The sequence below is a fragment of the Syngnathoides biaculeatus genome, chromosome 11, assembly GCF_019802595.1.
Source record: "Syngnathoides biaculeatus isolate LvHL_M chromosome 11, ASM1980259v1, whole genome shotgun sequence".
Classification (NCBI taxonomy): Eukaryota; Metazoa; Chordata; class Actinopteri; order Syngnathiformes; family Syngnathidae; genus Syngnathoides; species Syngnathoides biaculeatus.
This window is the reverse complement of record NC_084650.1, coordinates 26,706,616-26,733,791: the sequence shown is the minus strand read 5'-3', so window position 1 is coordinate 26,733,791 and position 27,176 is coordinate 26,706,616. Positions and strand designations below refer to the sequence as shown.

General features: G+C 40.6%; 1 protein-coding gene across 3 annotated transcripts; it reads left to right on the top strand.

Moving 5' to 3' along the window:
- The first annotated feature begins 296 nt into the window (after positions 1–296).
- Positions 297–26,925, top strand: cnot6a (CCR4-NOT transcription complex, subunit 6a). Of its 3 annotated transcripts, none has more exons than XM_061835248.1 (12): positions 297–431; positions 1,572–1,693; positions 8,685–8,871; positions 9,094–9,179; positions 9,265–9,369; positions 9,512–9,580; positions 14,728–14,885; positions 15,049–15,203; positions 17,866–18,020; positions 18,098–18,331; positions 19,824–20,026; positions 22,942–26,925. In XM_061835248.1, the coding sequence occupies exons 2-12, from the start codon at positions 1,582–1,584 to the stop codon at positions 23,155–23,157; spliced, it is 1,680 nt and encodes a 559-aa protein (XP_061691232.1). In that variant the 5' UTR covers positions 297–431; positions 1,572–1,581; the 3' UTR covers positions 23,158–26,925. The 3 variants fall into 3 exon arrangements, with proteins under 3 accessions (XP_061691232.1, XP_061691234.1, XP_061691233.1); XM_061835250.1 differs by having other exon boundaries at positions 351–417; XM_061835249.1 differs by lacking the exon at positions 297–431 and adding an exon at positions 467–698.
- Positions 26,926–27,176: the final 251 nt, after the last annotated feature.

Below are 27,176 nucleotides of genomic sequence, written 5' to 3'. Positions count from 1 at the left end.
CGTAAACTCCATACAAGAAGCCATGTTGAACTTCAGGATTGTGCTGATCACTAGTCTACCATGCTGGCCAAGATACTAGTCTCATCAGTTTAATCAAACTTTTTTCACCTACTGTATGTGTCTGTGCTGGTCCTTCTAATGTAGTAATACAGTATAATATCGGTGTATCAAAGCTAGTAAACATTACTAAAGAAAGAAGGACCAGACGGCACCTTTCTCCTTTCACTTACAGTGAGGGTTTTATTTTGATTCAACAGCTGTTTGGGCCCCGTTACACGCTGACCAATAGGAGCGCTCGCCGTTATCAGCAGAGAGAGAAAAAAAAAATCCCCACGGTCGCCATAATACAGCAGCAGCGGAAACGGCTGAGAAGTGGCTAGAAAACAAAAGAGAGCACGCAGTCATCCTCGCCATTTGGTATGCTCTTGCAGGTATAAACTAGACTCTTTTGCTTCCAACCGACACCATTTCCACTCGTCCTGTCGCCCTTTTAGGTCGCGTTGGATTTCAGAAAATCTATCGGTCTTTTTTTTTTTTTTTTTTTTAACCCCAAAGCAAGACTTATATGAATGGCAAGTCGTTCAGTTTCGAATAATTGGATCTGTTAGCTTGTAGCTAGCTAGCTAGCTAGCTAGCGAACGAGCGCTACAGCTAAAATAGCTCGAAATTCATCGCAGATGTGGTATTGCTGTCTTTTCGTAAGTGTCCGTGGACTTTATTATTAATTACATGATTTTGGTGCCTTCTTTTACATAGGCTAGCTAGTGATAGCCTAGCTGCTGCGATGTTTCTTGGCCTAGTGTTGTTCGCTAGGCAGTGGCAAGGCAGTTATGTAAACAATTGTGCTGCATCTTTTTATAAATTAGACTCACTGGCTTTGATCGTCTCCGTGAGACAGAACAAACCTTATGAAAGCGTTATCGAACACACTTGGGTACTCCGTTTCCCCATCGGACTATGTAGAAGCGAGATCGTCTTAATGTTAGCTGTGTGAAATGTATACTTTCGTGGCCAACAAATACCTATTTAGGTTAAGCTTGGCTAATCAGCTATCCTCAGTGAGGAAAAATAAATCCTGGAAATACTCGGACTATATTGGTTAAAAGATGCTTTTCCCAACTGTTTTGACTATTGCTGGCATTATTATTATTATTATTATTACCTTGAGTTTGATTTGTGCTACTTGGTGAGAAAAATATAATATTCATGCACTATAGCTTGTTGGATGACAGTTTCATCACGCGGTTTTATTTTCCAGACACATGTGATTTTCGTGTCTCTGTTTAATATTTGCACATAACTTTTTTTTCCAAAGCGTTCCTCTCTGCTATCCTTCAGGTCATGGTTTCCCCAACTTAGGATCCCAAATGTGTCCTGGGTCATGTTTTTGATGAACATTTCTCTTGAGTAATTTTGCTCATTATGCAGACGTTATTTTTTCTTTGAGTATAAACTGACTGGTTGTAATTGATACTTCTATTATTATTCTACTCGGCATTCCAACTTTTATTATTATTTCCAGCTATCCTAATGGCATTGATCCCTCTCACTCTCTCACTTGCTCTCTCTAGTGTTACAGGAATGCCCAAGGAAAAATATGACCCGCCGGATCCCAGGCGGATGTACACAATAATGCCCAGCGAAGAGGCAGCCAATGGGAAGAAGTCATATTGGGCTGAGCTGGAAATTAGTGGTGGGTATTGGTTTTATGCCACGTACTTCAGATTTTGATGACTGATCCCACCCCACCTCTGAATGTATTATTTACAATTCACTCAAAGCACACCAAAAATTGGTCTGAACACGTTTAGTCACATTATTAAGGCCTATTCATCCACCTCAATACGGACTAATCATCTAATGCGTAGCTATTAATCTTATCTTACTTGAGCCCACTCATTCTTTGGTGAAAACTACAAGAAGATAAAATAATTGACATGTTACTCATGTGTTTGAACAAAGTAAACTACATTAATACAAGATTGTTTCCCCCCTCCATCTTTCTGTGGTGATATCACGTAGCAAACCACTTTTATCTGTGAGGCCAGCCACTTGATTTTGAACAGCAAATGAGATGGCAGCCGGGCAGGCTTGTGTTTGCTGTTTTTTCGGAACTCGTATCATATATATATATATATATATATATATTTAAGAGGGTTTTATGCTTTGTTAATCGAAGGTTAAAAATATATAATACTCCAGAATGTAAAATAAATTGGTCATTTATGGGAAGCCAGCAGCCTCACGTCATTGTTTTATTTAACTATCCCAGATAGCAGAACTGCTGTGTGCCTACACTGAGTTAAATTGTGTTAAAACCTGGGACAGTATGTACACTCGAAAAAGCACGGAAATGCCTAGTTGAAAGAAGCTACTTATGAGTCTTCATAGCGTGGCTCGACTCTTTGTGACAGAATAGACCATGCGTTGGAATATTTTTCACTGGTATAATATTTACACGATCGGAAAATTTCTCATCACTAGGGATAAGTCCAGAAATATGAATGCGTCGCCTCACGTGTCAAACTCGTAGGTTGAAACCCCGTGGTGGTGCAAGTATCCCTAATAAGAAAGTCACATGGCCGGTGCAGCCACCGTATTGCTTGCGTATACCTGTCACTAAATGACGTGTGCCAAAATCTTTGTTTTGTTAGGAAGGGCATCAGTCTCTGAAATGTTTCTGTGCCAAAAGAATCATTGATCTTTTGAAGTACAATTTTCACCCTCAAGGCGCGACCATACAGAGCCCAAAAGAAAAAAAATCGATTTGCACCATGTGGGACCATTTTGGTCTTAAACTCCACAATAGTATCAACAAATAAGGTATTTGTTTTCATTTTCGTATTTCATTCTGGGTGAAAAGAGGTTAAAGGGTCTACCTCACAGTTATGGGGACTGGGATTCAAATCGCAGCCTTGGCTGTGTAGAGTTTGCATGTTCTCCCTGTGCACATGTGGGTTTTCTCCGGGCAATCTGGTTTCATCATGGTCTCTTAACCAAAGAGGCTAATGTGAGTGCGAATGGTTGTTTTGTTTCTATGTCCTATGCGATTAGCTGGAAACCATTTCAGGGCGTCTCCCGCCTCATGCCCAAAGATAGCTAGGATGGGCTCCAGCACTCCCACAACCCTTGTGAGGATAAGCGGCTCAAAAATAGATGGATGTTTCATTCTGATCTTCTGTTTCCGCTTGAACTGTCAAAATTAAAATCTATTTCAAAGTAACTAATTCACAAGATTACATTTATTTTTCTGAAGGTTAAATGTCACATTTGTTTGAACCCTCCTAAGTAAATAAAAGAACTTCAACACACAAAGCTATTGAGGCATGGAAAAGAAGTCACAAAGGTGCACAGCCATTTTACAACTTCCTCATTGTTGATTTATTAATAATATCAAGCTTTCAGGAAGCATCTGTTGGACCGGGTAGTCCTGAATTACATTATGAACCATGTTTTGAAAAGTTTGTGTAGGAAATGGTTAGAAATAGTTGACAAATCTGATTGAACGTCACATCTAAGTACATATATATAAAACTCTGTTGCCGTTTTTTTTTTTTTTTTTTTTAAAGGAATGTCCCTGTGGCATTTTTTGCTCCCAAGTCAACATCTTTGATTTCAAATATCTGCTGATACCAAGTCTCGATCAGATACATAGAACTACCAAAACTCAAAACTGCTGTTTCTGCACTGTTCACCTTAGCCTCTTAGGGATGGTGTGGTGCAGTGCTTGGATGCAGCTGCACGTTGGCAGTAAAACAAGAATAGAAGAACTTTTTGATAAATCATAAACTCGTTTTCCAGAGATTAGGAAGATTGTATGTCTGTGAGTACTGTTATATTCCTGTCTCTATGTGGTACTAGGGATTTTGTGTATGAATATTAGTTATTGGAAGGAAAGTCCTACCTGGAATGTAATGCTAATTCTACTTGGCCAATTAATGGGGTTTTCCATTGGCTGTTGGTGTTAACATACCGACTTCTAAAGTGATCGTATTTTTGTGTTTAAAGCAAGCGAAGGGAGGACAGAGTTTTTGTGTGTGTGTCGTGCATGCATGTATACACAAGCACACAGAATCTGCATGTCACATATGTTATCCTGGAACTAAAAGTACCCCAAAAAGTTCATTCATTCATCTTCTCTCCTGATTAATGTCACTAGGGTTGTGGCCCTAAAAGATATTACTGTTCCATTTTGCTGTATATTTGTACGTTTGGATTATTTTGGGACTTTGTGATAATTCCAATATTAAGAAAGGAATAAAACAAATCATGTTATCGACCCCAATTTTCAAACAACCGATCGCATTGGGACGTCCCTAGTTTTTAGGGATACAAGCTCTTTCAGTGCCTTGTGTGAGAGAGAAAGATGGAGAAATTGCTTAAAATAACATTACCTGAATGCCAAAACAGTGGAATTTCTTTTCTTTTTTTTTTTAAATAAACATGGATGAAAAACATCCATCCATCCATTTTCTTCGCCGCTTATCCTCACAAGGATTGTGGGGGGTGCTGGAGCCTATCCCAGCTGTCAATGGGCAGGAGGCGGTGCACATCCTTAATTGGTTGCCAGCCAATCACAGAGCACTTGGAGACAAACAGCTGCACTCACAATCACACCTAGGGGCAATTTAGAGTGTCCAATTAATGTTGCGTGTTTTTCGGATGTGGGAGGACACAAGAGTGCCCTGAGAAAACCCATGCAGGCACGGGGAGAACATGCAAACTCCACACAGGTGGGTACGGGATTGAACCTGCGACCTCAGAACTGTGAGGCCACCACTTTACTAGCTGAACCACCGTGCCACGGATGGAAACACAACTTTAAAATTTTCTTTCCCAAACACAACTAATAAAAAATAAATAAGCAAAATCCCAATTACAGCACTTAACCAAAAATAAGGAACCCAAGGCCGAAAGACTAACCACAGGAATTATTTTGACAGTTATTGATTAAATTACAATTATGGCAATGACTGCAAATTGAAAAATTCACTCCCAGAACATACATCCATCATCTGTACCAATTTGTCTTCACAAGGTTGGCAAGTGTGCTTGAGACTGTCCCAGCTATCTTCAGGCGAGAGGAACGGTACACCCTGAAGTGGTCCCCATATAATCGCTGGGCACTTATAAACAAACACATTCACACCTACGGGCAATTTTGAGTCGTCAAACAACCATGCAGATTTTGGGTATGTAGGAGGAAACCAGAATACCTGGAGGGAAACCACAGAGGCACAGGGAGAACATGCAAATTCCACAGGGGGGGGGTTGAACCCTGGTCCTCAGAACTGTGAGGAAACTGTTAACCAGTTGTCCACTGTTCCACTACAGAACATCCATATATCCATTTACTGAGTTGCTTATCCTCACAAGGGTCGCAAGAGCCTATTCCAGCTATTATTGGGCAGGAGACGGGGTACACCCTGAACTTGTTGCCAGCCAATTGCAGGCCACACACACAGGCAGACAACAGTCACACTCACAATCACACCTAGGGGCAATTTTGAGTCTCCAATTACTGCATAATTTTGGAATATGAGAGGAAAGTGGAGTGACCTGAGAAAACCCACGCAGGCACGAGGAGAACATGCAAACTCCACATAGGGGAGGGTTGGGATTTGAACCCCAGTCCTCAGAACTTTGAGGCCAGCACTCTAACCAGAAGATCCAGATGCTGGGTGCTTAGGAACAATTTGTCTTTTTTTTCCACTTTTTAAAAATTTCAGGAACAGCAACACAAATATTTGTATTTTTCTGTCCTATTTCTACTGAAAGAACAGTTTTCTTATTACAACTATTTGAGAAGGCTTTTTGAAAATGGATGGATGTCGTGTTTCCCACAGGACTCGGGAGCTCACTGCCTGTTTGGCATCTCGTCTACCAGTAGTTGAAACAGGATGTGGCAAAGCAAATGTTGCCCATGTTCGCCATGCATGCGAATCAAAATTTCCTGCGTCAATACTTAGAACCTCTCCTAATAAAATTTCACGTGAACATTTTCATTTAGTCACAAACACGTGATGTTGTGGCTAACTACATGAGTTTTTAAATTTTTTAATAGTTTAGCCACACTGGCTAAGAAGTTTCATGACCCAGTGCCAACCCTGAAAACCGAAATCTATTTATGGTGATGGGTATCTGGTGGTTGGGGGGGTGGGGTTTAAAGTTGAATCTAAACATTTCTTGTGCTGAATTTAAAAAATAAAATTGCATAAATACAAATATTGAATCCAAAGATATTCAAACGTAAAATCCAACATTTACAGGGCTCTACACTAACCGTTTCTTTTGTAGCAGTGGCTCATGCATGTGTGTAGTCTTGTGCAATTGGCAGACCATAGCTTTGTATATAATAAAGATTAACAATGACTTGCTATATCTGCAAAATATTTTATTGTGAATATGAAGTTGATCTGCAACAAGCAGTGGCTGACTAAACGGATCACACAAAAGCAAAGCATAAAAAAGGCAGGCCTGTGTTTAAATGTGTGTATTGTTTTTTTGACTTCATAAATGCTACACTTTATGTAACTGCATAATACCAGCATATGTGGTGGGTTTGATTGAAGGGGAAAAAAATTTTAGTATAAAATGAATTAAGAAATAACATTTGGGGGAACGTTTTGAAGATTATTTTAATGAAGGACTTGTGGCTGTATGGTATGACACCCATGGCAGTATGAAGTGACGCTGATGCAGTTTCATTAATGGTGGACATGAGACAGAGCAGTTTGATACGTATCATTAGTTGTTTTACAAAGATAATTTCCATAATGTTAAAACAGTATAATTGTGGACAAAGAAGTTAGCAGTTATTCACGCATTGGAGTTCAGGGGGAAGCTCGCCGACCTTTGCATTACAGCTTTGTTTCACTTCCTGTTGTCGTGTTTTCGCAGCATAATCCCGACTGTAGTTTTTAAAATACACAAATACTAAAACAGCATTGAGTGTTGTGTGATGAAATGCCATTAGATGCCGGCTGGAGCACCATCCACTGTCTGTTAAAGGATCAATACAGTCTCAAATATTGATGGCTCTGATACCAGATCATCAATTCTCAAAACTAAATACCGATCATTTTGTTACTGTAGCGTTTTAGGGAGTGTATTTTCAGTGTCGTATCAGAAAGTCGTGTGGATCATTAGCAGACACAAAAAGAGCACATCGGGGCACAATTTCCATACAGGAAAAGCCAAAATCCATTTGTAGTGTCCTGCCACTAATAAATGCATTAATCTTTTTTGCCCTTGAGACCATATGAGTCTCAGTATGCACGTCTGGAAAGAATGAATTCTAGCCCCGGAATAGTGAGGCCCTGCAATTTAGTACGGATACAGATACAGTAATCCTCCTCTATATCACGGTGCTTGCTTTGCGGAGCCACTATAGTGCTGTTTACTTTAATTAGGTTTTATCACTAAAGAATTATGATCATTGGCACTGTAATATAGAAAAGTAAATAAAATGTATTAGTTAATAAAAAATGTAAACAAAAGAGCAATAGGCTCCGTTGACAAAACTCCTACTTAAAACAAATATTAAACATTTGGCACAGAGGTATAAAGTCATTGATAAAAAGGCCCAAAAAATGGCTTATAAATGTGACGTGACACAGGTGTGTTTAAGAAGCCTGCCAAATTTGAATGAATGCAAAAATCACCATGTATGGAAACTAAGGCCCTCCCTTGAGCTGAAGGACTGTGAGACCTTCACCTTTCATTAAAATATATTTGTTGTCAACTATTAGCTGAATATTTTTGTACCACTGTTTAGAGTTAGTATGTGTACCGCTCTTTACATTTTAGTAAACAGTTACGTTTCTGTTTATGTGGGGAACAAACATAGCTCCGAACAAGGCTCTTGAAGTCTTAAACATCGCCACGGTTGAGCAAGCCCTTGCGAGGTGTTTAGCTCCTTAACTTATTGGTTTAGTAAATGTAATAAACACTTAACTTTCCCTTAAGGGTCCCTGTTTTATGTATCTACAGAATTAATGCTCTGTTCCCAGTGGCTCACTGCATCGTGATCCACTAACTTGGTGTTATCACCACAGTAAAGATTTATTTTATTTATTTAGTCCGGAAAAAACTCGTGATTTCGTGTCCCCCTCTTTCTCCTGTTAATTACTGCTTGTCCTCCCTCCGTGATAATGATACTTGTCAGCAATATATGTTTGAGGCAATAATTAGTGATTTATGCTACGTTGACACAGGATCCGAAGTGAACGTTTGCCTCTGTGGCTGTGCATCATATTTGTCTGTGATAGCTGTAGCTCTTAGGTAGCTTAGGTAGCAAGCATTTCCCTGGTGGTACGCAAACAGAAAGCAGCAAGGTTGGGTAATTGTTGAATGTGGATGTGCCGTTTTTTTTGTTTTTCTGTCCATGTAAAATTTGCAAGTATTTTAATCAGCATGCCTTATCTAAATCAAACCAGTGGTGATTGCCCATTTGTTGTCACTTTTGAAACATTGGAAGATTTACAGCTAGAAAGAGCCAAAGTAAATACAAATGCTAATGTTACCTTACTCTGTTGCTCCGTTTTAGCTCTGGACTGTTCTACTCTATATACTCCACTTTGCTGTAGCAGCCCCTGTGAAATGGCAAAAGTGTCAAGAAACTAGTTAACTGTTGCTCTGGGAAAACCTAATGGGAACACAACCTTCCTTCCATATTATTGTAGGTCGAGTAAGAAGTCTCAGCACTGCCCTTTGGTCTCTCACCCACCTCACTGCCCTGCACCTCAGTGACAATTCGTTGTCACGCTTACCGCCAGACATTGCCAAACTTCACAATTTGGTGTACCTGGATCTTTCATCCAACAAGATCAGGAGCCTGCCGGCAGAGCTCGGCAACATGGTGTCTCTCAGGTGTGTCATCTTGCATCTTTGTGTCATCCCTTCCTTTAGACAGGTTGCGGAGAACCACACATCTCACAATGTTCCTTTTTTTTTTTCTTTTTTTTTTTTATAAATTTTTTTTTTATGCTTGGAAGCCCAGTCTCCTTTTAACCTCCATGTGAAATAATCTAATACTTGTTGCAAAGGAGAAAACATTCTTGATGGTCACAGTTACTTGTTTTTCTTCCACAGGGAACTGCTTTTAAATAACAACCAGTTGCGGGTTCTGCCGTTTGAATTGGGAAAACTGTTTCAGTTACAAACACTGGGGTTAAAAGGTAAGTAGCTGTTTAAAATCAGGCGCAGCTACCCCTTACTTAAAATGTAATTTTTCTTTTTTCTTTTTTGCTTTTCCCACCCCAGGAAACCCACTTGCACAAGAAATTATGAGCCTGTACCAGGAACCGGATGGCACGAGAAGACTGCTCAACTACTTGTTAGACAATCTGGCTGGGGCCATCAAGCGCAGTAAGTGCCCATTTCTGGATACCCCATCCATATTTCAGAATTTGCTTGCAAAATGGACAATTTGTAGTGTGAGGATAAATTGTACATAAATGTAGCTGTCATCATACAGGTACAATAACATTATTTTACTCCCACAACCCAGTACCAACAGAGCAGCCCCCGGCACGATCATGGATTTCTCTCCAAGAACCAGACCGAGCACGGCCATCAGGTATGTTAACACTAGTGTTGTTATTAGCAATAGGACAAATGGCTGGCATCTTGGGAAATTTTCTATAAAAATATGGAATGAGCACAGGCTTTTCTCTTTGGAATCTTAGGGCCAAATTGTTGCTGGTGGATTATGTCACACTGTCAGAGGTTTTGTTGTTAATGTCAAAATATTTCAGGCCCTATCTGGGAAGTGGCCTGGAATAGCTAATCAGCCCAATATTGGGGCAGAAATCCTTTAGTCTGATTTTGGCATAATGTGTTTATCCGTCTCTTCCACAACTCACTCTTTTGAAGAGGACATATATTGTTCAACCAACTTTTTCGGGTATTTGGGATTTAATACTGTCTCCCAGAAATGTTTCTGCCGAGAGGCCTGAACTCAGGTCATTCCAATTTCTTGAGCTTATCTACGTTACTAGTGAAGATCTTTCCACTTCACTTTCACCCAAGTCAGCACTGTGAACACAACGAACACACGTGCGCTTCAGAAGTGGGTGTTCTACATCGGGGCAAGTAATCAGAGGAAAGGAAGCTGACTTACCCAAATATGAACAGACCGGATACCAAACTGGGTAAAACAAAAGTAGCTCTTAGAGGGGCCTTTTCTGGACATTCATGACAAAACCCAAGCTGTTTTATTTGAAATTGACACTTTTATCCAAAGTCAAGGATAGAGAGTCACAGTACAGGTTGAACTAGCCAGAACGTGCATCTTTCAAATCCTGAAAGGAACGCATTTGTGCCTGCCTCCTCCTTGCTGTCCCTCATGAAGTGGGCACCCCAAACGGCCCACCACTTTAAGTCATCAAGAAAGAAGAAAAAAATTAAATGTTGTTGAAAAGTGCATAACTGGTTAGAGCTTCTGCCTCACAGTCCTGAGGACCAGGATTCAAATTCCAACCATGCCTGTGTGGAGTTTGCATGTTCTCCCCATGGCTGCATGGGTTTTCTCCAGGCACTTCAGTTTCCTCACACATCCCTAAAACATGGATTAATCGAAGACTCTAAATTGCTCATAGGTGTGACTGTGAGTCTGAATGGTTGTTTCTGTGTCCCGTGATTGGCTGGCAACCAGTTCCCGGTCTACCCCACTTCCTGCTTGAAGATAGCTGGGATAGGCTCCAGCACTCCCACAACCCTTCTGAGAGGAAGCGGCACAGAAATTGTATGGATGGATGTTGTGGTAATCTAGTTCGCTTGGCTGGTGGTTCTTGGGTAAATGTCAACGCTTGTGTAGTGTAATTTTGTCCACAGAATTAGAATGAATTGTAATGCTCCGTCCATAACACAAAGATTTAAAAAAATCTTTAAATCAATCTGTGACATATCCCACACACACAAAATTTTAACAAATCAGGCATTTGACAGTTTTGGTCGTATTTTATGTGTGTGGTGTGCTACAATTAGGTTAACACAACACCACACACACATAAATGCTGTGCCACCACCAATTTCAAAACTCCATCCTCATCATTCTTCTACCAAAACACTCATCTCAGTAACGCGATACAAGATAGAATATGCTCTCTCCTGTGATGTCCAAACTATCAAAGATTGCTTTCTCTAACTTCGTCTCAAACATCTAACCTTGCCAGTTCCTTTGATGAGCTAATTTCTAATCCTATTCAACCAGGTCAACCCAAAAGAGAACCTCCACTTTCTTAATTTCTGCCAGCTCTGCTCTCAGAGATATTTCTGTCACATAACACATCTGACACTTTCCTCCACTAGTTCCAACTTGCTTAGATCCTTTTCTTTATGTCCTTACCACTAGCCTTTTTTCCCCTCCCAATGCTCTCAATTATGCACATGTATTTTGTGTTACTTCTGCTAATCTCGTTTCCAGCGCATGCCGCCTCCATCTTTCTGAGTGTTCCTCCATCTGCTCCCTGCTTTCACTGTAGATCACAATTTCATTTGCGTACATCATTTCAGTCTAACCTCATCTGTCACATCACAACTCCTTTTTACAATCTAGATACTGTACCATTTGTTCAAGATAACCTCTTTATTCAAAGCTTTTGGATGATATTTTGGTGAATGCCAATAAGACTTCTCAACCATGTATAATGCCGAATTCCTAAGCGCTTGTTCTTAGTAGTGATGCACCGAATTTTTGGCCAGAACATTTAAATACCCTAAAAGTTTTCAAATGACTTTTTTTGTTGTTTTTTAACTGAAATACAACTATCAAAATAACATCAAAAGCATCACGTTATGTTGGGAACACTGACGGCTAGTGCGCTACACGTGTACACTTAAGACTAAAGAATAATCTTCTAATAGGTAATGCCCTATAGATTATTGCTGAATATCCAGTTGAGTTAACTGAGAGGTCACTGTATTTAACTGAACCTACAAGAACTGATTGCTTGATAATAACGTGCCATAACTCACTATAAATGTAAACTAATCATACACCGTCAATTCCAGTAAAGTTGGTATGTTGTTAAAGTAAGTAAGTTTCTTTCGGCTTGTCCCGTTAGGTTTCGCCACCTTTATTAGTCCCACAACATTTTCATCATTTCAGCAGGATTAGTCCACCCATCCATTTTCTTAGCTGCTTATCCTCACAATGGTTGTAGGGAGTGCTGGAGCCTCTCCCAGCTGTCAACGGGCAGGATGTGAGGTACACCCTGAACTGGTTGCCAGCCAGGATTAGTGGATACAGTCAATACAATGTTGATATAATAAATGCATTAAAATAAATATTGATGCCCTAATTTAGAAAGTTTTAGAACAGCGGTGTCTAACTCATTTTTGTTGCGGGCCACATAGTAGTCATGCTGTCCCTTAGAGGGCCGTTATGACTGTGAAACCATTAAAATCTTAAACAGTGTCATCATATTTACACATGAAATTTATGAACCAGTTCTGGAATCAGAAATCAAAAGGTTTTTCAACTATTGTTCATATTTGGTAAGAAAAAAAATTCTTCAAATATATCAACGTTGGTACAAAAATCACGGGAAATGGCAGGCATGATTTGCCTTCGCGGGCCACATAAAATTATGTGGTGGGCCCCCGGGGCCTTGAGTTCTACGCCTGTGTTTTAGCATAATATGTTGTGAAATGGAATAGATGCATATTTAAAATCCTATTTATCTATATATCCTATCTATTATAATTTTGTAATTGTTGTGAGATGTTTTTAACTGTTTTTGTTGTGTTTTTTTTTTTTGTAATGGTGCGTTCCAGTTTAAAGATAGCAATGGTGGATGTGGACTCCAGGAAAAATAGAGATGGCGTTATCCAAAGCTAATGGAGATCCTTCCATCGATTTTGTAGACCGGTTATCCTCACTCAGGTTATAGGAGAGCTGTAGCCTATCCCAGCTGACTGGTCAAGAGGCGTGGTGCACCCTGAACTGGTCGCCAGCCAGCGCCAGGGCACATATAAACAACCATTCACACCTAAAAGCAATTTGTACAGCCATGTATGTTTTGGGGATTTAGGAGAAAAACGGTATATCTGAAGATCATCCGTGCAGGCACGGAGCGAACATGCAAACTCCACACAGGCAACACCGCATTTGAACTCTGGTCCTCAGGATTCTGAGACGGATGTGCTAATCAGTCTTTCACCAGGCCGCTAATGGAGATCCCAATAGAGGAATGAATGAAATGAAATAATACTGTGCAATAAATGTCCCACAGTAATGTTCTTGTTCTCTACAGTTGTTGTTCTCTAATCTTTAATTTAAAAAATATGAAAATTCAGACAAATACTTCATAGTGATTTTCTCTAGGTTAACAGCTCTGCAGTCATCACCTTAAATGCAATTTTGTCACATTTTCATTAATAAATTTATTTTTGAAAAAATACATAAAAAAATTTATTTGATTATGTATTTCAAGTAATGTAAAGCACTATGTTGCATTTTTATTCATGAAATGCTTATAAATCGATTGATTGGTAATTTTCGTTTTTTGGCCTCGGGTTCCTCATTTTTGATTTTCCGTCAAGACTTCATTTCGGTGCGTCACTAATTATCAAGGTTATGAAAGACCAGTTTTGTGGATGTTCTTTCAACGTAAGGAATCAATAGCATCAAGTAGAATGAACTGTTGGACCAATGCGTCATCGTTGCACATAATAGCCTTTATACAGTGGCGTGAAAAGGTGTTTGCCCCTTTCTGATTTCTTATTTTTATATCCATCATACTTAAATGTGTAAAATCAAATGATGTAAACACAAATCCAGTTTTTAAATGTTTTATTTTTTAAGCCAAGGGTAAAAAATGCTGATTTACTGAAAAAGTGGAAAGTCGATTTACACTCTGTAGAAACCTCAATGGACCCGGCAAATGGAACAAACCTTGGACTATTGAAGTGAAAATTTAGTTTACGCAATAAGCTATTTGTTTGAATGATACGATTTGCAAATAAAATTGCAGCACATGACTCATTCTCACTAGTGCTTTCATTTTTTTCCCAAAACGTTGGAGACTGTGAATGAAAACCTACTTACCACCTTTTTCTCCTTAATAAATGTTCACCAGTAGTGTTCATGATATATATGTGGAGTAAAAATTCCTTCATTGCAAAGGAAGTATTTGAATATAAGTTCTCGAGAAGCCATCAATTACTTTTAAATCTCACGATTTACAAGTCTACATCTTATTTGGGTTCACATTTAAAACCTAATTCTCTACTCCTTAATTCTGCAAGTATTGAGGGTGTGATGCACCCTCGTGTATAGTTTTGCCACTGCACTTGTAGTGTTGACTAATTCTTCAGTAAAGTACAGTGGTTTTCAAACTTTTTGGGACTTGTCTCTTTTTTGGGAGATTGAGTCCCCCCTACTAGAAATTTCAGTCGAGGGGGGGCTCGCACATGAAATTTTCAAAGCAGGGGGGTGATAGATATGAAAATTGTAAAACCACAACAAAGAAGCAAATTTTAATATTACACATAAGACTAAAACAGACTGCATTAGAAAAGCAAAATAGGAGGGGATTGTCACTATCATTTATTGCATGCAAATCAAAAGTCATGGGTATCCAGTATACATAGGAAGAAGCGTTTTCCAGATTCTCTGAGTCAATTTGAGGCGTGTGCATTAGAGCCTATTATACATGAGAAATTAAGGTTTTCAAAACTGTATGAGAGGGACTAAAATGTTTTCTGCCTTCCCCTTTGCAGCACTGTTCTCTGTCATGTGCTACAATGTGTTGTGTGATAAGTACGCCACAAGGCAGCTGTACGGCTACTGCCCCTCTTGGGCTCTAAACTGGGAGTACAGGAAAAAGTCCATCATGCAGGAGATTATGGGTTGCAATGCGGACATCATCAGTTTGCAGGTGAGTCGTGCATTATTGTGCCTCCTGTCATTCTGATAACTGTTGTGTGCGTGTGTATGTCATATATATATCAAGAGAGAGATGTTTCTTTGACAACATATTTGTCCTCATCGCCTTCTCTTCCCGTTGTTCACTCTGACCCGTGGCTCCTTGTGAAACATAGGAAGTGGAGACAGAGCAGTACTACAATTATTTCTTCCCTGAGCTGAAGGAACAGGGTTATGATGGCTTCTTCAGTCCAAAGTCACGAGCTAGGACCATGTCAGAGTCGGACCGCAAACATGTGGATGGCTGTGCAATTTTCTACAAGACAGAAAAGTATGTTGTCATTTTTTTTGTCCAATGTACTATCATTAATATGGTAATTTTTTTCAAAACTTCATCGACTGATAATACAGTAGTAACTTGATTTATGAATAACTGGACATACGAGGTTCCTGTCTCAAGTGTATGAGCAAGTGTTTCTCGGTCCGTTTTTGGGGGGCTTTGTGTTGCCAGCCAAAATTTGGAGCTGCAGCTCGAATGAATTAAAAAAAAAAAATAATAAATATGCAGGCAACACGGTCAACGACTGGTTGAGGCGTCTACTTCACAGTTCTGAGGACCGGGGTTCAAATCTCGGCCCCGCCAGTGTGCACGTTCTCCTCTTGTCTGTGTGATTATTCCGTTTTCCTCCCACATCCCAAAAACATGCATTCATTGCTTTTCCACAAGGTGTGATTGTTAGTATGACTTCTGGTTTCTATCTGCCCTGTAATTGACCCCTCCGTACAGGGCACATAACCACGCCTCCTGAAGTGACGTCACTCCACGTGCGCTGACGTAAGACAAACAATTAGTAAAAATGGCAAATACAATACAATACATTCTTAACTGAGACAGACGCCATGCTTCTGATTTCATTCAAATCAACGATACATTATAGATTCTAAATACAATACATTCTTAACTGAGAGAGACGCCATGCTTCTGATTTCATTTAATCATTCACACGTAGCAATTTTATGCTAGCGAAGAACGTCTCATTCATTTATACGAGACGTGTATTAAAAATCAAATATAGGGCATATCTTCGTGCAAACACAGTCTGGTTAAGCTTCGGCCGCGAGCCGGCAACAAAGCGACACGTTTGTGCCGTCGGATCATCACTAAATATCTCTCAACAAAGAATAAGTGTGTCAATCGTTCACACGTAGCAATGTTATGCTAGCGAAGAACTTCAAATTCATTTATACGAGACATTTATTGAAAATCAAATATAAGGCATACCTTCGTGCAAACATATCTGTTCCAGTTGATATTCGATGGATTTAGTTGATGATGCGGTCTTCCACAAAGTTTGATCCATCGAATGCATTTTTCGTACTGGGTCTTCGGTTTTGGAAAGGGTACGAATCGAACTCCACCAACTAGCCTTTCAGGATACCTGTCGTCACTATTACAAAGTCCGTGACTACACTTCTTAACCATATTTTTTGTTAAATAACCCAAATACGCGATAAAACGCTAACAAAACCTATACTGGACCATGCAATGTTGTCTGAGAAAATGGCGGTAGCAAAAAGGGGCGTGGTTTATTCAGATCTCTGGCCTCTGATTGGTCAGTGACTCGGATTGCGCAATATCCACAGAGGGGTCAATTGGCTGACAACCAGTTCAGGGTGTGTGTACCCTGCCTTCTTCTGGACAGATAATAATGATGCAGCTAAGGTACTGTAAAGCCTTTCTCAAATGGCCAGTGAAAGCCAGTGTGCTTTCAACTGTTTGTTGGGACAGACAGTCAGATTTACAAATCCAAAATGAGGACACCCACAAAGAGCTGCTGGCTTATGCCCAAACGCTTTCATTGATCTCTGACCGGCCAGCCTGACTCCATCTCCAGTTGTCACACACTAGGCCTCATCATTTAAAGGAGAAATCCAGTGCTTTGCATGAACAGTGTATCCAATAGGTCATGTAATATGTACCCTAATTTGACAATGTTATGGTAAATCCTCTCTCATTTAATAGTGTTTTGAGAAGATTTTTGTCGACAATTACGAATTTTCAGGCGCGCTCCCATTTTCAGGAGTCACATGATGTACGTGGGCGTTTGTGACGTTTGTGTTACGTGCCGTTCCAAAAGCTCGATTCCATGGGACAACATTATGTCCAGTGCTGATTTCTTGGATTTATCCTCATCTGATGAAGAAATAGCAGTATCGGTTGATCGGAATCGTGGAAAAATACTTTCATACAGATTTGAACCTGTGGCTGTAATTAATGTTGAATATTCGGATGGTTCTTTGGGTGGAATGACGCGGAGTCTGACTACTCGTAGGCCTCCGCGACTTAAGTGCGTAAACAAAGGCCCCCTGGAGCTCTGGGCCGGCAGCCACAGATGGTTCTTCGGACGAGAATGACACGGAGTCTGACGAGCGAGCTCCGGCGGTGGCCCGTGAGCCGAGCTTTCAGGCGGCAGATGCCTTTAGCCTAGCTTTGGCATCCGGGGGTAACGGGGCTGGAATACATTAATGATAGTTAAATTCATTTTTAGGGGGGAAAATATGATATTCATTTAAGTTGTTTTATGAGCTTCGTCCCGCAACGTATCAAGCTTGTGCCGACCAAGAAGCGTTCAACCACATTCATTGGTAGGCAATGCCTGTTTAGTGTCCTGTTAAGTCTGTTTACCGAGGGACACAACGATGACCCGGTCCAGGAATACAAACCGGCGACCCTCAGGTTGCTGTGCATTCTCTTAACCTCTGTTTCACGCTGCTTATAATAGAAACAATGGGGAAAAAAAAGACAAGGTGTATTCCAGCATACAGGTTTAGACAAAAATATGACTGCTTTGGAGTGTTCCATATGTTTTCACCTTAATTGAATGCCTCAAGCCTTCTTTTGTGAGTTAGGATGCTTGTAAATTCATGAGATGCATGACACTTAACACTCTTGATTAATCCTGACCCTGTCCCTCACATCTTTTCATTTATAGGTTTAGTGCAGTACAGAAACACACAGTGGAGTTTAACCAGTTGGCAATGGCTAACTCAGAGGGCTCAGAAGCCATGTTGAACCGTGTGATGACGAAGGACAACATCGGGGTTGCTGTATTGCTCGAAGTCCGCAAAGAGATGATGGAAGTCTCCTGTGAGTAGATGCTACCACCATATACTTGTGTAGTTGTTTTGAACTTGTATGCCACTTCTGGCTTGCTATCTTTGCAGCTGGAAAGTCACTGCACGGCATGGAGAAGCAACTGCTGTTGGTAGCCAACGCCCACATGCACTGGGACCCGGAATACTCTGATGTTAAGCTGGTTCAGACCATGATGTTCCTTTCGGAAGTGAAGAACATTGTGGACAAGGCAACGCGCAGCCTCAAGTTGTCTTCGGTCTCTGGTGAAACTAATGGGATTCCACTGGTGCTCTGCGCTGACCTCAACTCTTTGCCTGACTCTGGTATGTAGAACAGTGGTCCACTTTTTTTTGGCATGAATGGTTTGGATAACTGTGCAAATCTAAACTAAATTGGGGATGGTAAAATGATGTGATGCGATCAGCTTCTAAACCAAATAAATTTGCCATAACTTCTGCCAACTGTGGCAGTATTTAGTCATAGGTGTGGCCCACGATTCAATTTGCACATTTTGAAGGGTACGAAAAGCTGAATCAATGTTAGGCAATAAAATATTCTCAACTGCTGTTCAATCAGGAGTGGCAAGTCCAGTCCAGTAAAATTCCTATATTTCATTAACTTGTAAATCTGCTTTAATGATAACATACAGTATATTACGTATTCGCATCATTATAAATGGATACACCAAGGAGCCAGACAAACAAAAACATACACAAGTCCCAACTAATATACATTCCTAATTACTAACACCCTCCCATAAAACACCTAGTCATTTGCTATACAATTTGTAACAAACAGGGTGACCAATTAATTTTCCCAAGGGGCCATGTGAGAAACCAGAATAGTAGTTGAGGGAGGGTTTATGAGCCAGCACATTGCAGAATGATGAGCCTGGCCCATTCCAACCGGAACCACCAGCAAGATCGTCCAGAAGGATGCCACTGAGCCCACCCAGGACTCAGGTAGGTCCCAGCCCAACTGAAGCACCCGGACCAGTCCCAGAGGGAGGGGCATGGGTACTGGACCACCACGCCCGATGTGCCCCACCACCACCATTGCTCCCACCTCCTCCAGAAAACATTGGGGCTCCAGCCACCAACAGGCCCCAACGCAGGAGCCAGCCACCTCCCGAAAACAGTCATACGCCGTCAAACATGAGCCCATGTTCAGTGTTTGTCATGAGCAAGTATTGGCAAGGGTAATGTTGGGGGGCTGGGCCCCTTTTTTTCCACAGGCTGACAACTGAAAGGGGTCCCAGCAAGCCAAGCCAAACCAAATGTGAAAACCCTACCCACCCTATTATTATGGTTACCAGGTCCTTAACTGGCAACCATTATCTCTGTACCGTGTACTGTATGATGGCGCTCACAAGGCTAAGATGAATAATTGCTTTTTTTCCATCTGCCTGTTTTGGCAGGTCATTACTGACGATGTCGTTCGCATGGTGTCAAATCGAAACTAAAAATTATCACACAACAGCAAACAGAATACTATAACTAGCAAATAATAAAACAATAAAAGAATGACTTGAGAAATAATTGACACAAAACATACACTTTAAACACTATTTATTTATGTTCATGCATTTGTATATTCTTATTCGAAAATATTTTAGTTAAGTTGCACAAGATAAAACAATAATTACAATTTTACATTTTTCACATGAAAAAATTCAAAATTAATAATAATACATATATAACAGGAAGTTAAATCAGATAAGATGTAACCTAATCATACCCATGTCACTCTTAACAAGGACGTTAATACCTTTTGACTTTCGTGGGTTCTTAAGAGAATTTCTCCCTCTCAATGCAGGAGTGGTGGAGTACTTAAGTACGGGTGGAGTGGACTGCACCCACAAGGACTTCAAGGAGCTTCGCTACAGTGACAGTCTGACCAAATTCAACTGCAATGGCAAGAACAGCACGTCCAATGGCAGGATCACCCACGGCTTCAAGCTGAAAAGCGCTTACGAGAACGGCCTGATGCCTTACACCAACTACACATTTGACTTCAAGGTAACTTGATTGACCGCAAGGAGGCTCGAAGTCATTGGTCCTAATCCTTGATTTACGGTGGCATGGAAGTGTAAAACAAAATAACAAATTGTGACACACTTTTACATTTCAGAAAGCACATTGAGGAAATCAGAAACATATTTAAGAAAACAAATTCACAAAATTTGAAAGACATTTACATTACAGAAAAAAGATTAACAAAAGCAGTAATACTTTTACAAAAGACGTAACAAATTACAATTGAGACAAACCGCAACATTATTAGAAATCCAGCGCATTTTCTTGGAAGGACACACCCGATCTAATATTCAGACGTGATTTTTACGTTTATAGGCGGAATTCCATCTTTTTAAATTGCATAGATTAAAAAATAGATTTTCTGCAATATTCCAACTGTAACCTGTGCCAGAATCCACACTCGGTCTTATTCCGGTCTGACTTTTGCAAGCGAGGTAGAAGATTAGATACACGTCTGTTGATTGGCCGAATGTGTTCCTCCCGACCAATGAAAATGCTTGTTGTATATGAGGCAGATCATGGGACCATTTTCATGTGAACACGATTGCGGTGCTCAAGAGGAAAGACGCCTCTCGAATGGAAAAAAAATGATAGATATGTCAAAAATAAGTTCCGATGGGGTTGGGTGGAATGAGAAATCATCTATTTTTGGAAAGAAGGAAGTTACCAATCTGTTAAGATACTTCATTCGCAAAATCGATCGACCTGGTAAAGCATTGTGCAAATGTGGTCAGGATGCTATTGACGATGCATCAAGAGTTTTCACGGCATCAGAGGTTGACGCGAAACGACAAAAACATGTCAAACAACTGAAAGCAACGAAAACAAACTTTTCCATAGCTGGTACATTAAGATGTCAATCCAAGGCCAACAACCAACCCCAGTTGCAGACAGGGTAATCAATAACTAGGTGAGTGTTCAGAAGCAATTACTTGTAAAAATGTCTGTATTATTTACTGATAATGACACATGATGTTAATAAATGTTGTCAAATTCATGTTTCAATCATTTACTAAAAGAAGAAAATAAAACATTTTTGAATGGATAAGATATACACGCTATGAAAGCACCCTTGCATGCCATGATGTAAATCTGAATTCAATTTAGTAATTTACTGACTTGAATTGTAATTTTTTGGAGTAAAGGTATGCACCTAAATAATGAACGATCATGTTGTGTACATTTTGAAAACAGACTAGCATTTATTTATAGATGTACTAGATATATTTAATTCATTATACAATTTATAAAACTTGCACGTTAAAATTAGTGATCGTCCTTTGATCATCCTTTGATCATGGTTGCAGCACCCCGACCCCCAGCTATTTTTCAGTCTTTTTTTCATTCAGTCAAATCACATGTCTGAATATTAACAAAGACACTGTGCAGTAGAGATTATAATGTTTTTGCATGAAAACCAGTGGCCGACGGATCGGCAGCTCGAGGAAACCGTTGCCGAACCACGCACACTGGACCGTAGTCCAGTTGGGTTTGGCAGCGCTCGATGTGCGCTTGCCTTAACCAACATAATCCTAACTTTATCTCCTCCTAAACTGCTTTCACCCCAATCGTAGTCCTAAACATAACTATAATAAACTTATTTTTTATTATTTGGAATGGAAGTCTAGTTACATCTCCATAGCCTATCCTTTCAACAATGGAGTAGCCAATAATGTTGAAGCAGGTTGTGTCTTGCAGAGAAAGGGCGTGGGATTTCTTAGAAACTTTTTCCAATTCGACCTTCCCTTTCTGAGTTATCTCCTTTGTAATTTTTGCTTTCTGTAAAAGTTTCTGCTTATGTTAATGTATTCTAAAATGTGAAAGGGTTTTGGGTTTGTACAATTGTTTTTCAAAATGTGTTTCACACTTTGTTATATTGTTTTGCACTTCTCACAGTACTTATTACACCATGACACAATATTTTGACAGATCAGCAGACAAAAAAAAAATCTAATAAATATAATAAATAAAGTCGCAGCACAGAAGCTCAGCTGGTAAAGCATTGGCCTCACAATTCTGAGGTCCCAGGTTCAATCCTGGACCTGCCTGCGTGGAGTTTGCATGTTCTCCCCGTGCCTGAGTGGGTTTCCTCCCACATCCCCAAAACATGCAACATTAATTGGACACCCTAAATTGCCCCGCGGTGTGATTGTGAGTGCGGCTGTTTGTCTCCATGTGCCCTGCGATTGGCTGGCAACCAGTTCAGGGTGTGAGGTGTCAGAGCTGGGATAGGCTCCTGCACTCCCCGTGACCCTTGTGAGAATAAGCGGCTAAGAAAATAGATGGATGGATAATAATTAAAAATCCAACTTGCTGTTTGATAAAATGTAGTTTATTAGTGGGAGTCCTGACCTTGTTTCTATTCAATGAGCCAGTCTCATCTTGAGGTAATGCGCGAGAATGACACCTGGACTGTGTCCCTCATGTCCAGCCTTCTCCTTAATTTGGTTGCAGTTATTTGAGAAAATTCTTCTTTGCAAAGGTGGGATTGGAATCAGTGTACATTGGACTCACAGGTTACAAGTTTAATTTGTTCCGTGTCTCCAGAATAATGTTTCAAGTAACATTTCATGTTGAAATTAATGGAAATTCTATTCATCAGTTGCAGCTCCAAAATGTTATATACACACTTTTGACGCATTTTTTTTTTTTTTGAGGGGGGGGGGGTGAATTATACACCATAAATTACAGTTATACTGTAATGACAGGGTAACAAATGCAGTTGAAGACTATGCAGAGTATTTTATTACATTAAATTCTAAACTGTAAAAACTGTCTTGCATCAATGTTGTTGACATAATTGGAAAATAATGTGGAAATTCAGGCTTAATTGTTTTGGGGAGATATTTCTCCAAGTTGGCAGCTCTGGTCCTGACTTTTTGCGTGTCTCCTTTTAGGGTGTCATCGACTACATTTTCTATTCCAAGCCTCACCTGAACGTCCTGGGCATCCTGGGTCCCCTGGATCCTCACTGGCTGGTAGAGAACAATGTCAGCGGCTGCCCGCACCCCCACATCCCCTCTGACCACTTCAGTCTTTTCACCCAGTTGGAGTTGCTCTTGCCCAACATACCCCCCCAGGTCAATGGCCTCCATTTGCCTGCACGCAGGTAGTGAGTCCCTGCCACTCCACCAGAGGGGAGGGGAGGGGGGCTCTCTGCCTTCCCACGACCAGCTCTTCCCTCTGCCACCCCCAGAGGAGAGAGGCAAAAAAGAAAAAAAAAACACAACCTGTAAAATATTCATACAGTGAGGTCTGGCCAACAGGGATTTCGTATGATAGATATTCTATATTTTTCTTTTTCCTCTTTTTTTTAACTGCTCAATTCAGTCCAATTTATTTTGTCTTCTGGACTCCCTTTCCCCACCCATTTGTACACATTCTTTTCTCTCGCTACACAGGATGGTAGCTCATCCCGCGTTTTTCGACGCGAGAGGGAGGGCCGCTTTTAGCGGAGAAACTTCCGAGCCGGTGTGTGTGTGTGTGTGTTTGTGTGTGTGTGTCTGTAGGTCGGTCTGTTTGTCTGTCTGTCCTTTATAAACCTGAAACCAGCAAAGACGGCAGACGTGTCACTCTTTACACCTTCATTGTGCGGGAAAGAGAGCTGGTTGTCGGGATTGGAGACAGATTCTTTTCCCCGCTGTCGTTTTGTGGTGCTCGGGGCCCTGCGGAGTGCTCATGGCCTCCTGTGGTGCTACACCTGACCCCCTAACCCGGCCTGGCCCTGGTGCAATAGCTCCCACACTTCACACAGCATGGAGGGAGGCTTTGAGAAACCGCTACCAACCTAAATTTTAGACTGTTTTTTGGTGGTGGTGTTAGTTAAGTCTTGCGCTGTACAGCGCACTCAACCTGCACTTCATTTAGGGTTCAGGGCATTTGGGGGGGTTTAGTCTTATTGCTTCTAGTCAGCAAGCAAGAAAGCAAGTCATGGGTGGTACGACCAGCATTCCTTCCACTGTCCAGCTCAACACGCACGCGCGCACACACACACCACACACAAGCACACACGCGCACACACACGCACACAGACCTGTAGCACTGTCTCGACGGCCAGTAGTGATCTTCCTGCTTCTTAAGTCCCACACACACAACACACACCCACCCACATGACAGACATCAGTGTTTTTGTTAAGGTTTTGTTTCCCACAAGTGTTTGTACAGAATCAAAAACGTAGACTCAGTCTTTACATGATTGTATATGAACCACAGAAGACTCGTTTTCTGGTGTTTTTTTGTACCAAGAATGAATTCTGATCCCATTTGTGAGAAGATTGTATGTAAACTATGGCTAAATTTTTATCCCGTTGATGTTGCGATGAAATTGATGACCAGCTTGTACAAACGACGTAAGCAGAAGAAGAGGTTGTTCATGGCGTTTGTCACGACTTTGCACTCCTTTTCGAGATGAACCATCACAGTGTATTTTTTTTTTGTTTTTTACAGCCCGACAACACAATTGATTTCTGCACTATTTGGTTTGTTTGCGGCAATTGTACATAAGACGCTCAGTCAACTTTGCCATCCATCATTCCCACCAGCTCACCTCCCATCAACAAACAGGCATCTAAATGTGGCATATGACTGACACCCAAGAAAAGAATCCCACGTCCGAGCAAACATCGTGCCTCATTGTAGCAGTCGTTGTCTTGCACTACTAAACATTCGACAAATGCCTGAACAACCTTTTCTGCTTTTATTTTTAAATACTGAGATGTTTGTGAAGAGTTTGTCCTTTTTGTGTTTTGTTAAAACTTGGTTGTCCTTTTATTTTATTTTTTTTTTTACGAGCCCTGACAATGTTAAAAATGTTTTTTTTTTTTTTTTTTGCGCTCCCCCCAGTAATCATGTGTATGTGTGACTCCCCCTACTTAAGATCAGAGTTGTCTTTTATGAACTCATCTTTGTACATTAGCATAGCTGTGCTGCTTTTCTTTCACGGTGAGATCACCTCCAACTTTTAAAGAATAGCCACCCAAATTTGCCCCTCACCCAGAGGACCACCCCCCCAACCTTTATTTCGTCAGTGTCATTTTAAATCCCTTTTGAGCAACCACTTTATATCATTGTCAAACACACGTCGCTGCAGCTACTGTGCCATCCGTAGACCCTCCCCACCTCCCCCCGATCCCAGTTCTCCTTTGGTTCCTCCCTTCTGCAAAATGTCGGCAGCAATGCCTGACCTGGCTTTTAATGGCACGGGAAAACGAGCACTTAGTAGACCCTAACCCCCCTGCCTGACTCATCCGAATCATTAACCCCTCACCACTTGTTTTAAAGTCAGGGAAGCAAAAAAAAATAGGAAGTATGAAGTTAGTCTTCAGAGGTCTTTCCTGTCCAGTTTGTTTACCTCCTTTATGTTTTTAACCGAAAAACCAACAGTGTCCACTTCTTTCCCTTTCCTTCTCCTGAATGGCATTAGTATTGTAGTAGATTAAAAGGCTAGCTTTTTTTGTAAAGTGTGAATAAAAGATGTATCTCATGTTTCCTTTCTAAGATGATATTGAATTGTGTTGATGTATAAATAATTGAATTCTTCAATGATATTGTTTGCTACTTTTTAGTACTTTCCCATTGTACGCGCTTACCCTGCCACATACCAAATCCTTTCTAGATGATGTGTAGAGGAGTTGAATGTTCCGGAATGAAGTTTTTGGAATCAGGAAGGGCATATGTTTTGGTGTTATGGACTCAACCCCCTCCCCTTTTTTCATTTTTTTTTTTTTTTTTTGGTTTTGTTTTAATTCGTGGTTATTGTAACTTTTCAGCTTTATTGCGGATATTTTGACTGGCACTAGCTGGAGAGTGCTAGTGCCTGAAGGTGAGGGCAGCAGAGCTGACCTCCTCGTGGCCGCCGAGCTTTTGATGTACCGGTGATCGCCGGACTGACTGCTCTTGTGATCGTTTTTCTTTCTTTCTTACCCCCTCCCGAACCCCCTTTGAATATCCCATTGCTTGATTTTATTTAATTTAACACGCTTCCCTTGTGAAATGCAGACTGCTGCCTCCAAGGTTGTGCTTTTTTTCCCCCCGTTGTGTTCCTTTCTGCCGAGAGTGATTTAGTATCCCCAAGCTGCATCTTTTCTTGTTACGGTGCACACCAAAGCTTCTCATAGTTACAGATCATATTTCTCATCCAAATGACATGAAATGTAGGGCTGCAAGGAATGTTTTCCTTGAATCGACTCAATTAGACTTTCACTTAATTAATTGCATCCTTTCAGAAAAAAATGGCAATAATACTCTCAACATTCTGACTTTTTTTTTTTTTTTTTTGGGCGGGGGGCGTTTAATGCGGAGACTAATGTAGCTTCTCACGTCTTTTAACACTGCGCTCACTGTAGTTAGCTGATGCATTGATTTCACTTGTATATTTGCTCATCTCCTCCCCTTCTGCTGACCTCGTGCTAGTTGTTCAATGATCAGGATTGTCTATCTGTAGTCAGCTGAGTACATTTTATTGATCTGTCACTGTGTTTATGCACTGGACCAACTATTGTTTACCATTCATTAAATACCAGCAAAGGAAAAAAAAAAAGAAATTAATAACTGATGACAAAACACTTGCACAATGTTGTAGAATGTCCATTAACCCAGACAAGAAATCAAGGCAGCTCTTTTCAAATCAACGTATATTGTTTGAAAAAAGGAACTGAATGGTAAACAATGTTTTCTGTTGTACACTTAGCCGTCCTCTCAATTCTCTTTGGACTAGTTTTGTACTTCCCCCTGCCCCCCTCTTGACTACAGGTTCTGCTTGTTTCCTTTTCACCTATCTATGTATTTTCCTACTTCTTGTTCAGAATAAATTCTATATTGTCTGTTTCAAGCTGTGTCACCTTTTATTCTTTGCAAGGAATATTGGAAATAAATTCTATATCTGTTCTCATCTGGCCTCCTTGTCTTCCTGTGTGCTGCAGAATTGCATTCTGTGACAAATGTCAGCATAAACACCACAGAGGCTTCCATTCTTGTTCCAGTGTTTTATCTACTGAATTTATTTTTAAATTCAGTTGTCACATATTTATGGTCTACAAGTATTTTCCACACATCCATCTTTCCAGTCATTGTCCGTACCAATTATTCTCACTGGCTGATATTTACGTACTGGTTCGTCGCAGCGACACCGAAA